This window comes from Pleurodeles waltl, chromosome 6 (genome assembly GCF_031143425.1).
Source record: "Pleurodeles waltl isolate 20211129_DDA chromosome 6, aPleWal1.hap1.20221129, whole genome shotgun sequence".
Taxonomy (NCBI): domain Eukaryota; kingdom Metazoa; phylum Chordata; class Amphibia; order Caudata; family Salamandridae; genus Pleurodeles; species Pleurodeles waltl.
This window is the reverse complement of record NC_090445.1, coordinates 781,113,806-781,137,746: the sequence shown is the minus strand read 5'-3', so window position 1 is coordinate 781,137,746 and position 23,941 is coordinate 781,113,806. Positions and strand designations below refer to the sequence as shown.

General features: G+C 41.0%; 1 protein-coding gene across 4 annotated transcripts in view; it reads left to right on the top strand.

Moving 5' to 3' along the window:
- The window catches only part of SHOC2 (SHOC2 leucine rich repeat scaffold protein), a 401,285-nt gene that overhangs the window by 281,136 nt on the left and 96,208 nt on the right, over positions 1-23,941 (top strand). For all 4 annotated transcript variants that reach the window (XM_069239398.1, XM_069239395.1, XM_069239396.1 and 1 more), the window contains one exon: positions 4,630-4,752. In XM_069239398.1, the coding sequence (XP_069095499.1) occupies positions 4,630-4,752 (123 nt within the window). The remainder of the gene's footprint in view (positions 1-4,629; positions 4,753-23,941) is intronic.

Genomic DNA, 23,941 nt, shown 5'->3' with positions numbered 1-23,941 from the left:
CCCCCCTCCCCCCAGCGCCTCGAAACCCTAACGGGTACATAGCGCGCTTTATAAATCTAATGATTGATTGATTGATTGATTGATTGATTGTGGTCCCTGTATACATGGGGGTCCGCAAAGCCTCCTCAGGGGATCCGCAACTGTTTAGAAAATAAAATAATAGTAACAGATTAATAAAGTGAATATAACAAAAAAGTGGCTGTATGCATAATTGAACATTTTATAACGCACTGTAAATGTCAAAATTTGAAATTGGATGCTAAAAATGTCATTAGTATCTTCAGATTGATTTGTGGAAGCAGTGCAGGTGCATCAAACAGAATATATTATGGACGATGTTGTAGCTTCAGTTCCATTTAGAAGAGCTTTTTATTGAAATTTTTTTATTTATTTTTGTTTGCAAATTAAATAAAATGTGTTATTTGTTTATATTTGAATGTTTTTGTTTTAAGTTTTCTGTGTATTTTCTTGCAGTTCAAATCATCAACAATGTTTTGGCTGGGGTCCTCTGTTTCCAGTAATGGTTTGGGGGACTGTCTGGGGGGAGGTCCCTGAATTCCAATAATGATTTATTGGGGGTTCCCGGGTTCCAGTAATGATAAAGTGGGAGTCCACAGAAATCAAAAGGTTTGGAACCATTGCTCTACCCTCTCTTTAAATAAAGGTTGATCCCACTCTGAAAATGCATTTCTTACTACTTTTCCTTTAGCCTAGTAACTTCAACATAAACAGCCTTCACCAAATACTATGTGTAAAAATATCAAAAGCATTTGTCAGCCTCATTGTATCATAAGATAAAGGAGAACCCACTCATCAGGGCAGCGTGTATATTGACCCCTTCGCTGCCAGGTATTTTTCCCCCCCTCAGGTGCCAGGCCCTGTTTTTGGCCATTTGGAGCAGTTCGTGCTTAGGCCCTCATAACCTTTTGGCCACATAAGCTACCCTCGCCAAATTTGTGTACTTTTTTTTTCCAGCATCCTAGGGATTCTAGAGGTACTCACAGTTTGTGGGTTCCCCTGGAAGACACCAAGAATTTAGCCAAAATACAGCAAACATTTTGTTTAAAAAAAAAAAAAAAAATATGGGGAAAAAAGGCTGCAGAAGGAGGCTTGTGGTTTTTCCCCCTGAAAACATCATCAACAAAGGGTGATTTTAGCACTGCAAACCATCTTCCCAGATTTCAGGAACAGGCACACTTGAATCAGAAAACCAAATTTTCAACATAATTTTGGCCTTTAACTGGGACATACTCCATTTTTACAATTTTTTTGTGCTTTTAGCCTCCTTCCAGTTAGTGACAGACATGGGTCTGAAACCAATGCTGGACCCGGACAACTAAACAATTCTGAATTCAGCAAGAGGTAATTTGTGTAGGTTTTCCTACAGAATATAACAGCTGAAATAATAAAAACAAATTTTAAATTGAGGTGAAAAAAACAGCCATTTCTCTCCACATTTTACTCTGTAACTTTTTCCTGCGGTGTCAGATTTTCAAAAGCATTATACTGTTACGTCTGCTGGACTCTTCTGGTTGAGGCGATATATAGGGTTTGTAGCGTTATATAGGGCTTGTAGGTTCATCAAGACCCCTAGGTACCCTGAGCCAATAAAAAGCTGCACCTTGCAATGGGTTTTCATTGTATACCAGGTATACAGCAATTCATTTGCTGAAATATAAAGTGTGAAAAATAGGTATCAAGGAAACCTTTGTATTTCCAAAATGGGCACAAGATAAGGTGTTGAGAAGCAGTGGTAATTTGCACATCTCTGAATTCCTGGGTCCCCATACTAGCATGTGAATTAAAGGGCATTTCTCAAATAGTCGTCTTTTTTTACACAATTTCTTACATTTGGAAGGAAATATTTAGAGATAAACAAGGGGCAATAACACTTTTTCTTCTAGTCTGTGCTTCCCCCAAGCCTCCCGATAAAAATGGTTCTCACTTGTGTGGGTAGCCCTAATGCTCGCGACAGGAAAGACACATGCGTTTTTGGTCCTTGGCTCAGCTGCCATCTAGGGAAACCTACCAAACCCAAACATTTATGAAAACTAGACACCCGAGGGAGTCTAGGGAGGTGTGACTTGTGTGGCTCCACCAGTGTTTTCTTACCCAGAATGCTCAGCAAACCTCAAATTTAGCTAAAAAAACACATTTTTCCCACATTCCTGTGTGGGATCACCGCACCGGCACAAATTTCCTACCACCCAACGTTTCCCTCAGTCTCCTGGTAAAAATGACACCTCACTTGTGTTGGTGGGACAAGTGCCTGTGACAGGGAAGAGCCAAAAACATGTTGAAAATGAGGGGGAAACAAAGCTGGTCCAAAAGGGCAGTTTGAAAAAAAATGTTTTTAGGCTGACAAGCGGGGCAGTATTTTTATCGGTATAGATGCAACAATGCTTGGTGGTAGGAATTTTGTGGATTCCTGCAGATTCTGGAAGGTTCTATCACAAAAATGTGGGGTAAATGTGTGATTTCAAGCAAAGCTGGAGGTTTGCAGGGAATTATGGGTAAGAAAATGGTGCGGGGTGCATGTGAAGCACACCACCCTGGACTCACCCAGATGTTTAGTTTTCAGATCTTTCTAGGTCTCGTAGATTTTTCTACATGGAAGTGTCCCAAAGTCCAAAAAGTGCAGCCCTCACCATTCCAAGTGGGAAGATTTTGAGAGTTAGACAAGCTCTCATGGCCCAAATGTAAATCCAAAAAAATCAAATGTCCTCTTGCTTGCCGTGGGATAAGATGTTTTAGTGTGCGGGGGGAAAGCTGAAAGACTGTTACCCCTTCAGTTGGGGTGGGAGCATAACCATCACTGGTTGGTAGGCACCAGCCCACTATTTTTTTTTTTTTTTTTTTAATTCCCTGGCATCTAGTAGGCTTTCTGCCCGACAAGGAGCAGGCCCTGTGATGAAGCATGACACCCATTGTGTGTGTGAGGGCCCTGACTTTTACTTTTAATAGTTCCCTCTCGACCCTCAGTTTCCCTGTGGAACAGTGTACCTTATGTATTTATATTCTTTTGATTAGACATCTTCTGTAGTCTTTGCTTGTAAGTTGGATTACTTAAAGTTAATGGCAGATCCATATATTGGATTTTTCAGTTCCTTATCAGTAATTATGAAATTGTAGGGTGAAGGGATAGTGCATTTAAGACCCATACATTTCTTTACATTTTAATATAGGTAGAGGATCTCTAAAAAGTGGAGTCTTAATTTGGCTTCTTCAGCTTATTACTACCAGCCTTCTCCAGTTTACTTTTTAAACTTAATGCATCTTCGGCTGCACCCTTTCATTTATAGTTCCACTGTCTGTACAATCCCAGAGACTGGATTCAGCTTACATTTAACACTTCTATCCTTTACTTTGCTATGTCCTGTGACCCAGTATTTTCTATTAACTTATAACCCATTAAAAGAATTGTTAAAACAAGATGGTGTCTCATACCTCTGCCTTAAAATAGATTGGGTAATTTCACCTCTTGTGAGAAAGCAGATTTGTAAAGGTTTCCTTAATTATATTTCTCTGCCAAAGTAGTAGCTTCATGAATTGTATGTTTAGGTTGTGAAGGTTTACCCTACAAAGTATTGATCCCATTTTTGTTGTTTAATTTGCTTATACCAGGAAATAAATTACTTAAACCTCTATTTGTGTTCAGTCATGCATGTGCAGTTAATTGTGATTTCAGTAGAATATAAAAATATATCAAAACTGACTAGATTGTTTTGGGTTCTGCAGCGTTTGGTAGTTTTTTAAAGAAATCTCTTACTGGGTTATGGAATACAGAACTATTATTGAGTTCATATATTTCTATACTGTAATTTGGTGTTATGCTGTGCTATAATATAAGTGCTGGCAGCATCAAACCTTCTAGCCAAATAATGCTGTGGCTCATCTTGGTAAACAGGAACTGGGATCTGCTTCCCACTTCTCTCCAGCTTAAATTAGGACTGTTTAAATAAATATCTGAGCACATGTATATGTCAGCAGCCCTAGTCCATTGTTTTCTCCTCCTTGGTATGCGTCAATTCAGTTCAGCATTCACTTGAGGGCTATATGATTTCTTCTTTAAGTACATTCCTAGGTCAGATACTAAAAGCTGAAATTTACATAGGTTGGAGAGTAGCACATGTTGCATGTTCTATAATTATTAAAATTGTATTAGGCTATTTTGATGCTGTGAATTATGTTTGTAAAGATGTGCAGATCTGCTGTTTTCTTAATAGTCTTTAGCTATTGTTCCGAATTCAAATGGGCTTAATGTTATGTGTGGTAGACTTTACCTTTACTCCTTCCTAAGCTCCAAGTTTAATTAGTCCAATTTAAAACAATCCTATTTGGTTTTGCTGGTTGTTTAAAATGATGATATCTCGAGAACTAAAGTGTAAAAATGATATACTTAATTGTTCTGTAGCATTTAGTATTTAATTGTGCTTTTTTTACTAACTTGCATAATAGTCTTGTGTATCGTTTTGTGAAGAATGTGCTGTCCTGCTGGAGTGATACTGTGCCACAAGTATAATTTTGCTGTTTCTTCTTTAATGATTACTCACCTAGATGCAATTGTGTGGAATTGTATCTGAAGGTTGTTACTAAAGCTTAACATGGATGATTTTGGTTGCTTTGCAGGACAATCAGCTGACCTCGCTCCCTTTAGATTTTGGGACTTGGACAAGTATGGTGGAACTGAACTTAGCAACTAATCAACTTACAAAAATTCCTGAGGATGTGTCTGGGCTTGTCTCGCTAGAGGTGGAGTACATTTTTATCTTTGGCTATATTGCTTTGCTCTCTTAGATTGGCTTTAAAATAATTTTAGACATCTCTTTACCTTTCCATTTTAATTATTTGTTGTGTTTGGCTCCTTCAATTTTCGTTTTCACGATATCGGTGCCTATTTTTTTTTAATGTTTGTGCTTGACTGTATAAAAATCTATTAAGACTCATTAAGGGCCTCATTTACAGCGTGGGGAATGAAGGGCATTTGCTGTAAAATGGCAATTGTCCTTTTTTGCCACACATTGTTCTCACATTTTGATACTAATGGATTTGCCTGGATGGCTGTGAGGTGGGTAGATTTTTAAAGATAGTAAATGCTTTGGAAATGATTGATTATTGCACATGATGTATATGAAATTTTGTGTCTTTGTTTGAAAGCCCAATGTCTTCATAAACTACTACTAGATTGATTGCTGACTTTGAGCAGCTGTGCAGTTTGAAATCTTAAGCCTTTGTTGCACATCCACCACAAGGTCACCAACTTTAGAAGGCCAATCTTATGTAGGGCAGGACATCTGTGTTCTTTTTAGCTGTTTGTGAACAACACAGTTGCGGTGAACATGAAAATAAAACAATGATCCCCATGTGATGTGGGAAACACTCCCTGCACATCTGCAGCGTGTTTTGATTTCCACAAACACCTGCTTTTGGGGTTTGTTTCAGCAAACCATAAAAATACTAGCCAGCTGTCTTTAGATTTTTGCTGAAATTACTGCTGGAAACTTCCAATAGCGCTCTTTTTGACAAGATCACTGAAGTGTCGGCCTGGACCTCTGTGCAGCTACAGCTTGTGACATGCTAAGGCAGAGTGCCACCACATTGGGTTGAACAACCACTAGATGTCTAATCGACACATGCTGTTTTTTTCAATAGGGATATGCTTTACAATAGGCAAACCTTGGAGGTTTTCCATTGTTTATTTTCCAAGCAAATGGCAAACTGGAAAACATATCTTTCAATAAAAGATATGAAATAGCATCCACTAGAACTTTACATTCATAAAAACAGTGTAGTTTGGTGTTTTTATGTGTTTCAAAGTTTTTTTTGTAGCCAACGGCCAATTCCATTTTTAATGATTCATACATAACATGTTTATTTGGTAAAAAGGATACACAAAATGTGTAAACAGATACTGTGATTGTAATATCCAAAGTCAACATAAACACTGTATTATTTTCTTTCTGCCTCATATGTTTATCTATAATCACGCAAAATCCAAGTAATATTAAAAATAAGGGATTGAAGCAACTATTGCTATTTTTAGCTTGATCACATTGTTTATTTAAGAATGTATGCTCATTTATAAGTTCCTCAGACCTTTAATGTCAAGACCATGACCAGTTTCTAGTGTTTGCTTCAGAAATGTGCATTGTTCAGTCGCTAACCTGGGCATACTTTTCATTTTTCATGATTAGTTCAACAGAATTGCAAGATTAAAAATATAATTTTATAAACTCTCTCAATCATGCACCCACACAGTGACACACCTCAGTTCCCCCAAACTGCTAGATTTTGACTTGATAACTAGATCTGGGCTGCACAAGAGATCGCCTGTCTTTCCAGGAATCTGTTATCCAGTCACCACTAGACCTCATCTTGCAAAGCTGAAGCACTTTCCCTTCAAGAAAAGCCCTTTCTCAGACGGGGAGCCTTACGTTTTTATAACTCTCCGTAGTGTAACAGCAATTGGGTTTGGTTGTCCATATCAACTGTTGAAGGGAAATATTGCCCTTTCTCCACACTGTCACTAGCGCTTACCTGGTACTTGTTACCCTGGACTGGAGCAGGCACAACACAGCTAGCCAAAGGGTTTATCATGAACTAACTTATATCTTGTGTGCCAGCATCGTACGGGATCCTGCCCAAGCTGGCTTTAGGCCCAGTAATAGAAGGGGATCAATACTCTTAGCAGTACTTAATAATGTTTGTATCTCTTAGTGGCCAATATTTTAGCTGCCCCTTATTCCGACCCCTGTCACTATTTTATGGACTATAAGCTGTTGTTTAGGCTTGTACTTTTGGAAACGTTTTTCCTGTTTATTACCATCTTGCTTATAACCCTGTGTTGTTGGCCCTTATTTCATGAATATTAGACTAATACAGTCTACTATGGCCTCCGCATGAAATGATTTCCCACTCCAGCTAATACAAAACATGGTTGCTCTCTTGAAAAAAAAAAAAAATGGAAGCATCTGAACGCTTTTGCAAACCTGGTATTGTCATGTAGGAAACACTCAGCTGAAGCAGTCGCAGACTTGAGGTGGTGCTTGGCGGTTCATTTACGTTAATTTAGGAGTCCGGTGCAGTTTACAAACTAAATTGAGTTCTGTGATCAAAATGATACATAGAGATGTGTGGATGTGGAGTCATGTCAACATCAAAAGACCATACCACAGTTTTAAATTTGGAAATACCTAAAAACAGAAAGTCTGTGTAGAACACAAGTATTATTTGCTAATTAAGCATTGCAATGTAACAGGTCTCGCATTACGTCTAGTTGGTTATTAGCGTTGTAAACTCGGAACCAGACTTTTCTTACCACATTAAATGAAAAAAAAAAAAACGAGTGCGGTCGCGCTGTGAAATAAAGAGGAAAATGTAGTCCAGAAACCATACGTAAAACATGGAGCCTCGTATGTTTACAGTAGTTTACCTGAGCTCTCGAGGAGGGCTAAACATTGGAAGAGGCATGACATATGCATGCCTTTTACGAATGAAAACAAGCAGATTTTAAAAGGCAAGCCCACGAACCAATAAAAGCAACTGACGTGGCATGGGCGTGGTTAAAATCCCCCCTAAAGAGAGATTAGAAGAGTGACGGAGCGCTTTGCGCTCGCCCCTAAAAAGCATAGATTTGTAATGGCAGCTAGCGATAATGCTTACTGTACACTTATAAAAGAGAAATGTCAGAACACTTACTGCTTGGCTGCTGGACAGCAAATTGAATGTTTGACAATAGAGGAATTCTGTGGAAATACTTGAAAGGTGATTAGCTAATTTTGGTTGTAAGATTCTGTTGTTATTTTGTCATTTCCGGGGAACCATAGTAAATGTAATCTTAGCAAGTTCTTCATGTGCCTCCTGTAATAATGAAGGTGCAGAAACATTTAGTTTGATCCTTACCTCAGGTCTGCCATACAGTCCTATGCATGCTGTTCAGTTCAGATCATCATTAGTAATCACAGTCATGACACTGCAGTCCATAGAAATATATATTGATATAGTGATATTCTGCGGGACTGTGCAGCAGTGAATTACTACTTGCCATTCAGATATCAGAATCATGGATAACGAATCCACCATCAATCTCCCTTGGACGCTTTTTCAGCCCTGTTGGCAACATATTGACTACTTTCAAAGACAGCCCTACTGACAGAACAACAGATAACTATTGCAAGCTGCTGGCAAGACCCAATGCAAGGGATGAAGAGCCTCCACTACCAGGTCAGAAAAACCTAACTTCCTGGCCCTAACCTCGTACCCTTTTTGTACCAGTACGGTGTCAAAATAAGGTTTTTTTGCCAAGTAGAAATGAGGCACTTTATGAATCGTACTAAATATGAGAAGCTTGGGAAAGAGAGAACGGAGAGTTGCAATCTGTAAGCAACCTGATTTTCTGTGGCTCTTTTGGTGTGTATGTTATTTGACAAGCTATGTCAATTTCAAGCTTAAATAATAAAATATAGTAAAAACAAGGGATTGTTCCCAGCATGGCAGTGCATCGCCTCGAACAAATGATATTTAAATGTGTGCCTATAAGGACTCTTAACAGATTGTGTCTTCAAGACCATTACTCAGGCCGACCAATAAAGAACCATCTGTTCCTGAATTCCCCTTTGAGAAGGGATGTTAAGATCTTTTTGTATATTTAGTTGAATGAGCACAAGTGATTCTTTTCAGTAAAAAAAAAAAAAAAAGTCTGCGTAGTGGCCTCCTATTCTCACTTCAAGGCACTCAACAAATAAATCAAGAAGCTGGGGTTTAGTATGCCCCACCTGTTAAAGCAGGAGACATCCACGCTTCAGACACTATTTTTTACGATTTCGAAAAAGTTGTATTTCCCTATCCCCATGCCCCTTGTCAAAGTAGCTAGCTTTGCCTCATGCAAAATGTTTAGCAATTCAACACTTTGCCCTTTGGTGTCAATACATTTTCACAAATGTTTACCAAGTATGTGACTTTGGTGCCAGCACAACTTTGATGCAAAGGGATGAAAGATTTCCCATGTCTGGATCCCTGCCTTCTAACAGCCCTTTCCAATGCAAGCAACTAGCAGTACAAATTGCACAAAGGCGGTTTCATCACTGGCCTCACTCTGAACAAAGGGATACCTGGCATGCCCTTTTCCTTAGTTCACAGCTTTACAGGGACAGGCTGAAAATACAACGTTTTCAGTAATGAGGCAGAAGACTGTCAAAAATGATACCAACCAAATCAGTCACCACAGTATGCAGTTGCTAGGTGAAGGGTCCTCCTAAATTTTGTAGTATCTTAATGCCATCTGTGACTATGATTTTCCATGAAGAATAGGGCCATCTGTGGAAACTAGTTGTGAGTTAGTGGCATATCTGTGTACCACAAAGGTTATCACCTGATAGCTTACTAAGATTCATGTTTACAAAAGAAGTGGTCCCCTCAGGATATGATGCTGCACATAAACATCTTACTACTTGGGTTTGCAAGATCATCCCTGAATGTGTTCTTGCCCTGCATGAAGTTTAAAGATGTTGGTTAGAACTGGCAAAATAATCACTTTATACTACGTTGCGAAAGAAGGTGGCACAAAGTGTCCAGTGATTTTTAAGAGGCAAGGAAGCATTGCCACACTAATAGTGGAATAAGTGACAGGCTAAACACCACATGGGCAGGTGCCTTATGCCAACAAGATCTCTGCAGCCACATATTGGACTGCAGGCAGCTCCAGCCTGTCTTCTAAAGTTGGGGAACTTCTGTTGAACTTGTATATAATACTGAAATATTGGAAAAGCTAATTCTCCTCCAGTGCCTCAACCTCAGCTTATAAGCACTGAATTGTCCCGCCCAATCTCTAAGTCAGTGCAAGATTGACTCTTTTTACTTGCTCTCAATTGGTTAAAAGATGGCATAAGGTTTCAAAAGAGAGAGTACTATTTTCTCTGCCCTTATGTGTGATATTAAGGGGATGACATTTCGTTTGGAGAGTGCAGCTTGTCGGCTGACGAGCTGAAGCCATCTGGAAGTTGACACACTTCATGACTGTCACACAGTGACACTTCTCTAGATTTAAATCTTTCATAGATTCATATATTTAAGTATTTCCTGTTGTCGAGGTGGGAATCCCACGGTAATTATAACAAGCAGCAGAACGAAAAGCATTGCACAGTGTAGCTTAACCACTTAACATTGTTAGTCAATTCACATCCTTTAAAACATCTCAAAACTTTAGCCAGTCAGAATGCATAAGAAAGGTGGGATATTGTAGACAGTGGATTTGGTTTGAGATTTGCTGCCATGGCATGACCCCTTCACAATTATGTCTGCAAGAACTCCCTAGAGACCTTGAATTGGACTGAGGAGGGAGAGGAAGCCTTTCATATTATATTGTTATTAACATAAAAGTGTATGCTCTTGAAGTATTGATACAAGATCTCCACTGACCATAAAAAGCCCATTGCCTATAATTGCTTTGCCTTTCATCCTGTAGTTTAGGGCTCCTAACTTGCTTGTGCTCTGTTGCCATTGTAACCCACCTTGAAGAGATCTCAGTAAATATTGTGCTAGGCTTCTTCTTGATTGTTGCAGTTTACTATTGTGCGACTTCCTTTCTACTTAATACAAAGTTACAACACCTCTGTAGAGCCAGGCTGACCTGAGATGTTATTGACTGCTTCTGGAATCACTTTGATGTGTTTGAGTCATTACTTCATTGGTACCCACTTCCCAAGAGGGTGAATTGCATGGACTGTCCTTTAGTCACCAAACTCTTGACCATACCCCAGATTGATTTAACAGGCACACCTATGACCAAAAGAGAAAATGTGTCTTAATATCCACAGACTCCAACTGTGTGTTTGGAGTGGCCCATATTTTCATGCTACTGTGGACGCAGCAATGGTTTCTTACCTCTGTGGTACCCTTAGCAAAAAAGTCATTTACTCCCAAAACCTGCTGAATTCCCTTATGTTGCCTTTAAAAGTTGGATGTGTAAAATATGCCGCTCATCAGTCTACGCACGATAAATTGTCTTAAAAAAGCATACTCGTAGAGCAAGCTGCCAAAAAAAGCTTCACTATCTCAACAGTGAAGCTATAAGGTATGGTTTGCAAACTGATGCTTTTTCTGTGCCTGCACGTAAAGATCTGTTCACTGTTTTAAACAGCAATGAATCAAAATGGTTTGTCAGAGGGACCCACAGGAGTGTGTAGGGACCCCTTATGTACAATGGTGGCACCAAAAGTCTTACTTCCCAACCTAGTATTTCTGCATCATGACATTACCCATGTCGGGAAAGAAGGTATGATTTGTGCCTCAGCGACCCACGGTTATGCTGCTGCCTTTTGTCCAGAACTTGTCACTCCTGTTTCACCAATCCAGCCCACAATATTGGGAAAGGAATCCATACCCCTACAGCCCGCCCACCTTCTTGGGGCCCCTTCATCCATCTCCAAATGATCTTTCAAGTGTCCCATTGATGCATCTGTTTGTATGTTCTTATGATTGTGTGAGTATATTCTTGAGTAGGTTAAAGCTTGGTGTTCTGTTGCCATTACTGCATCCAAGAAACTGTTGACAGACTTAATTGCCCTGTTGCTTTTAAGGTTATGGGCTTCCACTTTTTAGGTTGAGCATAGCAGCGCTCAAGCACTGCTTTTCCGACGATTTGGTATGTATCTGGACTTTTAACCACGCCCACAGTATGCCCATCACTGTTACTCATGGGCTTGCCTTTCAAAAATCCTTTGGTATCATACGTAGATACTTTACGTTTGTCCCTCCTTGGGACAGTTTTGTTACCGCCTTGGGACCGACCCTGTTACATAGACACTTTTGCCAATAACTTTGATTGGGAGCGAACTTTTTTCTTTTTGTGTGTCTCCTTCGCGCACACGCTCATGGCGGCTGTGGCGCTTTTAATCGACTCGCTTATGTGAACTGTTTTACTTTTTATTTTCAGTTTTTGTGGCAAGAAAAGTCAAGTTAGGAATTTACAACGCTAATAGCTCTAACTCGAGCAAACGTGAAACCCATTGCATTGTAAATGCTTGTTTCCTTTGCAGTTAAGGAAGTCTGCAAAGCCCTGAGGTTTAAATAGCATTTCCATTGTGCCCATCACCCAGAGCCATTAGGGAAAGTGAACAAAGCAATTACATTTTTATGCATAAGCTAATATAGTCTCAAACATCAAATTGAAGTGGCCAGATGCACTGGGCTTGTCCCTCTGGTCAATCTGAGCCATTGCATCGCATAAAACAAAGCCGAGTCCTTTTGAAATTGTTGCAGACTGACCGATGATGATTCCCTACAATCCCTCAATCTCACCTGAACAGCCACTGAACATATCATGAGTGATGTAATATGTGAAACATGTTCCAGGAGCTGCCTTTACATGTTCTAGGTTAGCTTAAATGGTATTTTATCAAACCAAAGCTGTAATACTGTGCCTGGAGAGGAACATTTCTTTGCCATTTTTTAGCTTGGCATGGATATCACTTGCTGATCCTGACATTGCCAAATAATGGAAAAGGGCTTGTCACTTTTCTAGCTCGGCATGGATGGCTTTTCCACTTATCCTATGCTTAAATATTCTGCTAGAAAAACAGACATTTGAGATGAGCAGATTGAGTGTTGGTGGTGTTGTACAGCACTCCTTATAAAGGAGCTGCTCTCCACCTAAAACTTAGGTACTACTTGTACTTTCTACTTTTGTGGCATAATTTATGCTGCACTTTAAGCCTGAAGGGGCATTGACTTTGTGTTTGTGTGAGTAGATACACATATATATATATGTATGTATATATATATATATATATGTATTTGTGTGTGTGTGTATGTATATCTATATATAAATAAATATATATATGTTCGATGGCATATGTAACTGCATATACACATGCTATGCATATCCCTTCCGACATCAGAGTGTTAGAAGTTGTTTTTCTTCGAAGAAGCCTTTTCGGAGTCACAGGATCAAGTGACTCCTCCTCTCGGTTCCATTGCGCATGGGCATAGACTCCATTGTGAGATTGTTTTCTTTCTGCGGTCGGGTTCGGAAGTGTTTGCTCTCGCTTTTGATTTCGATTTGTAAAACCTCAGAAAACCTTATTCGTCGGTATTGTTTCGATTGCTTTACCCATCTAGCATCGAACCGGTAGTACAGTCGGAACCTTCTTTTTCGCCCTTCGGGGCACGTGCACCCAACTCAGGCCTATTCGGGCCTTCCGCGTGGAAAGCCTGATGGATAGGACTCTATTCTGATTCTGCCCTTTGTGCCACGCGAAGTACCCCTATACAGACCAGCACTTGGTTTGTAATTTGTGCCTTTCTCCAGACCATTTGGAGGAAGATTGTGAGGCCTGTCGATCATTTCGATCAAAGAAGACACTCCGAGATTGGAGAGTTAGAAGACTTGAAATGGCATTGAAAAGCAGTGAACATCTCAACGTCGCTGAAGAGCAGGTGCAGTCAGCAGTCTCTATCCGAGGCAGATTCAGAACAAGTCTGAAGATGACAGACCAATCACAGCTGAACAGTATGTGAGTATGTCTGCTCCTACACCCCTTCACAGAAGACATTTAATGGCCCACATTTAGTGGGTACACCACTGCCGGAAGGACATGGTTCAGTCTGAAAAAAGAAAGTTGCTGACCGTCCTTCGGGGTCGGCGCCGAAAAAGGCCACTCCTCCGTCTACTTTAGAGTCAAATAAATCTGTCAAAGACTCCGTTTCGGACTCCAGTAAAAAAAGCCCATTCTTCGGAGCTGAAAATTCATCAATCGGCTTTGGAGCCGAGACCTTCCACTACCTTTTCTGGACCGATAAAACAACAAACTTCGGAGCCCAAAAAATCCACATATACAGAGGAACAAGGACTTTAAAAAAATTGAGAGAATCCCATAAAACCTCTGAGGAATTTTACAAATCGTGGATGAGACAATCCAGAATACACATCCATAAAGAGACAGGAAGAATTCTCACTGCACCTCCTTTAAAAACAAAAAGAAAGCTGGCTTTCCAAGAAGAACTGGTCTCTGTACAGCCTCCAGCAAAGGTGCAAAAACAAAAGGAGAAGCCAATACCTCTTCATACTTCTTCTCCTCATTCTCCACAGTTATCCGTCTCACCTCCAGCAGCCCACCACCAATGCCTTCTCAAACACATTTGTTATATTCACAAGGAGATACGGCAGACCCATGTGATCTTTGTGACCCTGATCCCATCCCCGATAATGACCCAGATACTTACCCATCAAAACCTTCACCACCAGAAGATACCACTGCATACAACCAAGTCATATCCAGGGCAGCAGCTTATCATGGGGCAACCAGGCATTCAGAGCCATTGGAAGATTTCTTAATAATACACTATCTTCTACACATTCCAAGTACCAGTGTCTCCCAATGTTACCGGGCATGGTTAAACACGCAGACCAAATTTTTAGCGAGCCTGTAAAATCTAGGATTATCACACCTCAAATCAATAAAAAGTACAAGCCTGCACCCTCTGACCCAGATTACATTACTCACCAGGTTCCTCCAGACTCGGTGGTAGTCAGTGCAGCAAGAAAGAGGGCAAATAGACAGTCTTCAGGAGATGCACCTCCTCCTGATAAGGAGAGCAGACAATTTGACGCAGCAGGGAGAAGAGTTGCTACACAGGCAGCAAATCAGTGAAGAATTGCAAATTCTCAGTCACTTCTAGCATGGTATGATAGGGCACATTGGGATGAAATGCAGGATATTATACAGCATCTCCCAAAAGAGCACCAGAAGAGGGCACAGCAAGTAGTAGAAGAGGGGCAAGCGATTAGCAATAATCAAATAAGATCTGCCCTTGATGCTACTGATACATCTGCAGGGAGCGTAAACACTGCCACCACAATCAGAAGACATGCATGGCTGCGCTTCTCTGGTTTTAAACCAGAAATTCAACAGGCTGTACTTAACATGCCTCTTGATAAAAAGCACATCTTTGGCCCAAAAGTGGACACCACTATTGAAAAACGGAGGAAGGACTCCGATACTGCGAAAGCAATGGCTGCTTTGTACACCATCCCATGTAGAGGTTCATTTCGCAGGCCACAGTTTCGAGGAGGTTTTAAGCCACAATCCTCAGAGGCTTCCACCTCCCAAACGAAGCAACCACAACAAACGCAGTATTAAGGTGGGTTTAGAGGATCCTATAGCGGTCAATACTTCAGAAATAGAGGTAAATTCCAAACCTCTAAACAAACAACAACACAACCTAAACAGTAAATTCCTTCCCTTGCTTCCACTCCACACATCTCCTGTGGGGGGAAGACTACAGCAGTTCCACTCTCATTGGCAAAATATCACCACAGACAACTGGGTATTATCAATTATCCGCAATGGCTATTGCCTAGAATTGATATCCACCCCTCCAAACATTCCGTCAAGACACCACAAGTTGTCCCCCGAACATACAGTTCTGTTACAACAAGAAGTAGAATCTCTACTGTTTAAACAAGCAATAGAATTAGTTTCACAGTCCCAACAAGGAACAGGAGTATCCTCACTATACTGCCTAATTCCCCAAAAAGATGGCACCCTCAGGCCCATATTAGACCTCAGGCCCCTCAATCTATACATCTTGTCAGAGCATTTTCACATGGTAACTCTGCAAGATGTTATTCCACTACTGCAAAAACAAGACTTTATGACTGCTCTAGACCTCAAGGATGCATATTTCCACATACCCATCTACCCAGCCCTCAGACAATACCTCAGGTTTGTCATAGCAGGAAAACACTACCAGTTCAAAGTATTGCCATTTGGCATAACAAGAGCTCCAAGGGTGTTCACAAAGTGTCTAGCACTAGTAGCGGCATACTTAAGAAGACAATACATCTATGTCTTTCCATATCTAGACGATTGGCTAATAAAATCAAGCAATCTTACACAATGCCAAAAACATACTCGTTATGTGATAGAAACTCTGCATACACTAGGGTTTTCTATAAACTACCAAGTCATACCTTCAACCAGCACAAGTACAACTGTACCTGGGTGCTATCCTAAATACTTAACTAGCAAATATACAAAGGATACAAGCTTTCCAAAATGTAATACCAGTCCTACAGCCAAATCAACAATACACTGTGAGATTTATCATGAGGATTCTAGGAATGATGGCATCTTGCATAGCAGTAGTCCCACATGCAAGATTAAACATGAGGCCCTTACAACAGTGCCTTGCACCGCAATGGTCACAAGCATACGGTCAACTTCAAGATCTAGTGTTGATGGACCGCCAAACACATGTCCCTTCAATGGTGGAATTGCAGCAATTTAATAAAGGGGCGGTTGTTCCAAGACTCTGTGTCTCAGACCAGAATTACAACAGATGCATCAATGATTGGTTGGGGAGCTCACCTAAACAATCAATCAATTCAAGGGCAATGGGATGTCAAACAGAAACAGCTACACATACATCACTTAGAATTATTACCTGTATTCCTTGCCCTAAAAGCATTTCAGCCTCTTTTTCAAACAAGAATGTTCTCATAAAAACAGACAACATGACAACCATGTATTATCTCAACAAACAAGGAGGGACACATTCATCTCAGCTGTCCCTTCTAGGCCAAACAATTTGGATATGGGCAATCCACAATCAAATTCATCTACTAGCACAATACATTCAGGAATAGACAATCAGTTGGCAGATCTCGTCAGCAGAAATCGCCACACGAATGGGAGATTCACTCCCAAGTACTTCAAAAGTGGGGAACACCAGACATAGATCTATTCGCAACAAGCCAAAACTTTGCATCCAGACACCCACATCCCCTATCCAAGGGCAATGCTCTATGGATCAATTGGTCAGGGATATTTGCTTACGCTTTTCCCCCTCCACCACTCCTTCCATTTCTAGTCAATAAATTACGTCAAACGTCACTCAACATGATACTAATAGCACTAACATGGGCATGCCAGCCTTGGTACACAACACTATTAGACCTATCTGTAGTACCTCACTCCAAACTCCCAAACAGACCAGGTTTGTTAACACAAAACTAAGGTAAAATCAGGCATCCAAACCCCAATGCTCTCAATCTAGCAATTTGGCTCCTGAAGTCATAGAATTTAGATCTTCCATCAGAATGTATGGAAGTAATTAAACAAGCACGAAAACCTACTACTAGACAGTGCTACGCAAACAAGTGGAAAAGATTTGTCTACTATTGTCAATCTAAGACCATAGATCCACTTACAGCATCTGTACAACATATTGTATGCTATTTACTTCATTTACAGAAATCTAATTTGGCTTTTTCATCCATAAAAATACACCCTACTTCAATATCTGCATACTTATAAACTATTCAACATACTTCTCCATTCAGAGTTACTGTTATCAAAGCCTTCATGGAAGGATTAAAACGCATCATTACACCCAGAACACAGCCTGTTCCATCATGGAATTTAAATATTGTACTCACCGGATTCATGGGACCACCTTTTGAACCCATGCACTCCTGCCAAATTCAATTTTTAACATGGAAGGTCGCCTTCCTTGTGGCTATTACTTCTTTAAGAAGCGTTAGTGAAATACAAGCATTCACCCTTGAAGAATCTTTTTTCCATGTGCACAAACATAAGGTTGTACTAAGAACAAATCAAAAATTTCTACCAAAAGTAGTATCTCCTTTTCACATCAATCAAACAGTGGAATTGCCAGTCTTCTTGCCACAGCCAGATTCTGTGGCAGAAAGAGCTCTTCATATCCTAGATCTCAAAAGAGCTCTTATGTACTACATAGACAGAACTAAAGATTTTAGAAAAACAAAACAACTTTTTGTTACTTTCCAACAACCACATACAGGCAATCCTATATCAAAACAAGGTATAGCAAGATGGATTGTTAGATGTATACAAACATGTTATATCAAAGCAAAAAGACAACTTTTGATCACTCCTAAAGCACATTCTACAAGAAAGAAGGGTACAACAATGTCTTTTTAGGAAACATACCAATGATTGACAAATGTAAAGCAGCTATATGGTCAACCCCTCATACATTTACAGAACACTACTGTGTTGATGTATTCTCACAGCAACAAGTCACTGTAGGCCAAGTTTCAAACAACTTCAACTGGCTAGCCACCGCCTTTTGGGAGTACTAACTGCTTTGCAGTCTATGCATAGCATGTGTATCTGCAGCTACACATGCCATCGAATGGAAAATGTCACTTACCCAGTGTACATCTGTTCGTGGCATGTAGTGCTGCAGATTCAGTTGCCTACATCTTTGGCGGTGTTTGAAGAATCTACACAAACTTTTCCAAAAAAGTGTCCAGTTGGGCCTTGTTGTGCATCGAAAGTTTCAGGTCAATCCGTCAAGTTGGGGCTTAGAAAAAGGGGGGGGGGTCAAAACAAGTGTTTCCCATGCTAATAGGCACGACTACAGCCCGAATCGCTGGACGGAAATATGCCAAATCTTGCAGAAAGGTAGATTTTGGTATGCAGGTCATTGTTTTTGTTTGGTGTAAATTCATTCAGTATTTTATGAAATATTAAAGGAAGTCCAGTTTTGTATATCTAGAAACGCAAATACTTCACAAATAGTTGTGATCTCTTGCTGAGATTTGATTGGCTGTCAACACTTCAACGAGGAAGTGTTGGCAGCCATTTTGGGTCCAAACAAAAAGTAACACAAAAACAAAAAAAAAGGGTCAGGGTACTGTTACCCTAACCTCCTACCCTTGGTCCAGGGATTCCCCTGGAGTCTCGCCAGAAAAAAAAAAAAATATATATATATATATATATCATGGGTGCAAACGTGAGGAAAGGACCATTCCTCCACAATCTCCAACACCAACAATTGTCAAACAATTGACTTGTTTGCACTCCAGGAGAGTTTTATTGCTTCTATTCAAAAAGAGTGTAAGAAGACACCCCCAACGCGTTTCAACCTCACGGTCTTGATTACAGTTTGCAAAGAAAACCTTCCCATGAATCTCTATTTATAGTTAATTTTCCTACCTCCACCCAAGTGAATTCTGGGACACGTAGTCCCCTACAAAAACTTATGACAATCAAAACATAATCAAAATTACCCTAAACTTTTCTGTTACTCTTAAACATCTAAGAGAAGTTGAACGATTAAATACGGAAATATCTCTAAAGCCTAGGCAGATTAATAATAATTTGCATATATACAGAGAAATAAATACTGACTGTGGGATGAATATTACTATGCTTGCCATATCTGTGGGATATAGGCCTGAAAATTATATCTTATTTACAATATATTTCTAGCCATGTTTACATTATGAGAGTGACAGTGTTCACCTATATATTTAAAATATAGGAGGGGGCTGCATGGGTTCCGCCCCCCCCCCCCCCTCCCCCTTCCTGGGCCAAATACGGCCTGGGGACCACCGCCTCCCTGAGTCCGGCCCGTTAAAATCAGAGGAGGTGGCCAAGGCACTTCTCCCTCCTGGAACCATATATGGCCCTGCGGACCGCCACCCCTAGGGCCAGCTCTTGCTACCTACTGAGATGCCCACCCTCGGGAGGTACTTATTTGCTTTTGCTTGGCGGGTGGAGCTGTGACAGCTCCCGCCAAGCAAAAGCAAACACTAAGGTTTCAGCAAGCGTGAACTTTAAAAATGCTCCCGCCAGCTGAAAGCTGAGATTTCATCTCTTTCCCTGCCTGCAGACATGTGGGCAGGGAAAGAGATGAAAGTAGTGCTCCTGCATGCAGAGATCTGCATTTACAGGAGCTCCCTGCGTGCAGGGACAATGCCGGCTTCCACAGGAGGTAGGGAGTCGGCTGGGACAGCGGGGGCCTTGAGGCTTCCCCTGCTGTCTCACAACATGGAAAAAAACAACAGAAGCAATTGTTTCTGTAAAGTACAAATCATCCAAGTTTGTTTTCTATGCACTTCCAACCTCTAAAGTATTCTGATGAAGAAACTCAAGGAACAATCACAGTGGCACAGTTTCAGACACACGTCTTCACTGGAGACACTACACATTTAATCAACAAGGTAGCACTTGCTAATAAGCCAGTACAAACTACTCCAGTTGAGTAGGCATTCTACACAAAATACGCAGGGCAGGATTCATTCTGGCACAATACTCACTGCGCAGAAGTAAAACCTTAACGGGAAGCATTTACAGATATAAACAAAGCAGGTGCTCAAGTTGAAGCTCTACTTCTTTATAGTACTAATTATCAAAATTTATTGCTCATGGTGAAGGCAAAGCAACAGTTTTTTTTCCTCTGCATTTCGACCTTGAAAAGTTATCTGTAAACCTTGATGGAGGTGTTTACATCCTAGCTTATTTTTTATTTATTTTTTTAGCACAATATCTCTTGTAGTGACTGCGACGAGTGGGTTCTTTCTTGTTAACTGCTGCGGAGACCCAACCCCTGTGGCACGGGGCTGGGTGGTTATAGTAGGATGACCACATGGCCTGGTCAGAGGCCAGGCCCTGCGGCCAACCCTTCTCCGCACACGGCCAAAGGTAGTGTGTGGCGTGGCGTTGGGCTGGCAACAGTGCCTGGTGCCAGGCCCTGGCATTGTGCAGCGATTGTTGGATTAACTCATAGTAAGTAAAATTACTTTACGGTAAAACAAAACATAGAAATTCACTGAAACAAATGTTAAAGGGTCGTTATAATTAGGAAATAGAATTTTAAAAAACATAGAAATTAACTTAAAAAACACAAAGGGTACAGGGACTTTATAGTTAGGCTCACATTTTAAAAGTACAAAACCATAGAAATTCAGCTGTAATAGTAACTATAACTCATGTCCTAAGGTAACCACAACTCGTGCCCTCACCAGGGACTGCTAATTACCTCAGATATTACATCACTCATGACATCTTTTATGACATCATTGATAATATCTCTGTAACATTTGCAGTAAAATTATTGATGAGAAAACTGTGCATAGCGAAGTCGCGGGTTTAGTTACCTTAGGGCATTAATTATTGTTCCTTAAGAACTCTAACCACAACAGGTGCATTTATATGGTTGTGTACGTTTAAAATGTGAGCCTAACTATAATGTCCCTGTACCCTTTGTGTTGTTTTTTTTTTTTACTTACAGTAATTTTCATTAGTATATGTTAATCCAACCACTGCCAGGCACAGCGGAGGCTGGCTGCAAGGCCTGGCCTGCGGCCAAGCCCTGTAACCAACCCCCTATAACCACCCAATCTTAGACTGCGCGGTGAAGTTGACCTGCGGCCAGCCCCTGTGGGGGGGAGAGGAGGGGGAAGGGGGAGAGAGAGGAGGGAAAGAGAGAGGAGAGAAAAGGGAGAGAGTACGGGGAGTTTAGTGATGTCTCTGAGCACGTTATTTTAGCAACTAGGCCTGCCGCTTGTGCCCTTTAGCCCAGTTAAATGTTGTTTTGCTTCATTTTTATTATTTCAGAATAAGCCACATTTTTGGTGGTGTTTTATTTTCTTTATGTATTTGTTCTTTTGCCTAGGAAAGCATTGCATTTCTTAGCAAAACATTCTTTTCCATGTGTGCTTTCTTCAAGGCTGCAGCAAAATAGGGTTGCCGGCACAAATGGTACACTACGTCTCCTATGTTTGCAGAAACACAAACCTCCTTATGTGAGGACATTTTCTCTGAATATCAGGTGTTTTAGTATAAAAACACTTCTGTCCCATGCATGTTAGAGGGAGATACCAGCCAGATGATCATAACTGCATGCTGATTGATTTTGCTACAGCTACTTGGTGGGACCACTGGTTCCCTGGCGAACATGGGGATGGTGTCTCTATGGACAACAGGCTTCCTTGCTCTTGTTTTGGGGATGATGTCTTCCCAGGAGGGAATCCTGCAGGGCGGATAAGGGCTTATCATGCTGTGCTCTAACATAGGTTAGGTAGGAACTTCATATATTACGCATAGTGACAGTATGGCAGGACGTTTCCTTTGTTTCACTTTTTTGTCACTGTTTTGCTTCTGTTATGTTTCATCATTCTAATTATTGCAGTTCATGCCATTCTATCTAGGATGCAGCTGATTCAGTAAATCTTATTAAACCATATTCTGCCTCTGTCTTTGGAAATGTGAGACTAATGTAACTGAAAGAAAAGGATGAGATCCCTGAGAAGCCATCTTACCATGGGCATAGTTGCCACAAATCATTCCTGTTCTTGGGCAGAGATGAGGCGCTGTTAATTGGCCAGAAACTGATTAGGCCAGCAGTTGTCACATGGTGTGTGATTGGACTCTGTTCCCACAATTCAGGTGATGCTGCCGCCCGAACCCAACAGCCTCATTAGGATAATGAAAGTCCTTGCGACATGGCGCTGCCAACCTTTGGTAAGTTACTGATTTTCGGATCCTCCTGAATATCTCTGTCTCAATGCGTGCTAAAGGCACCCCAATACCATTTATGGGGACGTCCGTGGTATTGAGGATTTCCTCCTCAGCACCCATCCAATGCTGTAGGTTGTTCAAGCCTGAACCTTCAAAGGATCAATCCCCATTGGTGTCCTAATCTCTGAACAGGTATATCCTCCATGGCGAACCCACAACAGGTGGTAATTGCAATAAACATGTGACCTCCCCTCACTGCTCATTTGTTAGCAACTGGCCTCACAGCCCAGGTGGGTCCTTTAACATTTGTAGTTGAGGCTCATTCAGTCTACAGAACAGAAATATTCTATTCTTTGGTCACCTTTGCAGCAGTTGATGGGAACACTAATACATTTCATCACTACACACCTGCACAATGCAGAGCTTATACATATTTAGAGATGCCTCTATCTTTTTAAGATCATAATAACTGGCTTGATGGTACCCTACCACACACAAAATTACACATTAGGTTACGTCCTCTGAGCAGTGATGGCCCTACCTGACCTTTATCGGCCACATATTCACCGCACCCTGATGCAGCCACCTTGGCAGAAACTGAGGTTTGCCGCTTGTGCCCTGAACTTACAGCAGTATACAGACTGTTGGTACAGTTTGTAATGCAAACATTAAATACCAACCCAACCAATGGTATATGAGCTGCCCTAGCGCAACCACATGCAGTCACGCCAGGCATTAACCCTGCGACTGTAAATTCAATCGTGGGTAAAGTACCCGCCAAACGGGCAGAGATTCCTTTTTGGTTAGCTGAAAAAATAAATGCGCTGGAAGCAGTTTTTCCTCATACGGGACCGCAGGATAAACAGAGAATAGTTACTATGTGCTTGCCAATTGGAATGTTTCCCGCGGTAGATAACTGCAATACTTTGGGCATGGTATTTGCCATGCTCTATACTACTTCACATGGTGCACGGACACAGGCCCATTTTCCAAAAGTGTTAAAACAAATTCAAAATGAATACGGGGCTGCCCTGGCCCTAGATTTGGGGATGCAATTAATGGGCAATTTTGCCACCATAGCTTCAATAATATTAAGCAACCTTAAAGGGGAAGCAGTTGCACTAGCAATGCACATGCAGCTTCAGGACACTCCTGTACAGGATCAAGAACGCGAGCTGCCAAAGGTTATCGCCGAGATCTCCTCTAGTAATGGTCAAGATAGTCGGAGAGCCAGACCAATTAAACCACAATTGCAGGGTAAATCCAATAGGTATTCTTCCAAGCAAGCACCTGTGGGTTCTGAAAAACGCTGGAATAAACAAAAACAAAACACTTAAAAAAAGAAAGCGGAGAATCTCCGCATTCGGAGACCCCTCAAAATCGCTATAATCTTAGAAATAGGGATAATATAAAAACGCCTGATAGATATCAATATACTGGTACATGCCAATCTTGTTCCTTCAGGACTCACTATATAAATGCAGTGAGAGAGGTGAGCGGTACGAGCAGCAAACTGAGTATGTGAAACCAAAAAAGGACTGCCTGCACTCATCAGAAGCTGCTGTTAAAAAAGAAGAGAAACTTCCCTCAACAAAGACCCCAAACCGGACCACTTGTATAGAAAAGTCTTAGACTACAGACATTTAAATAGT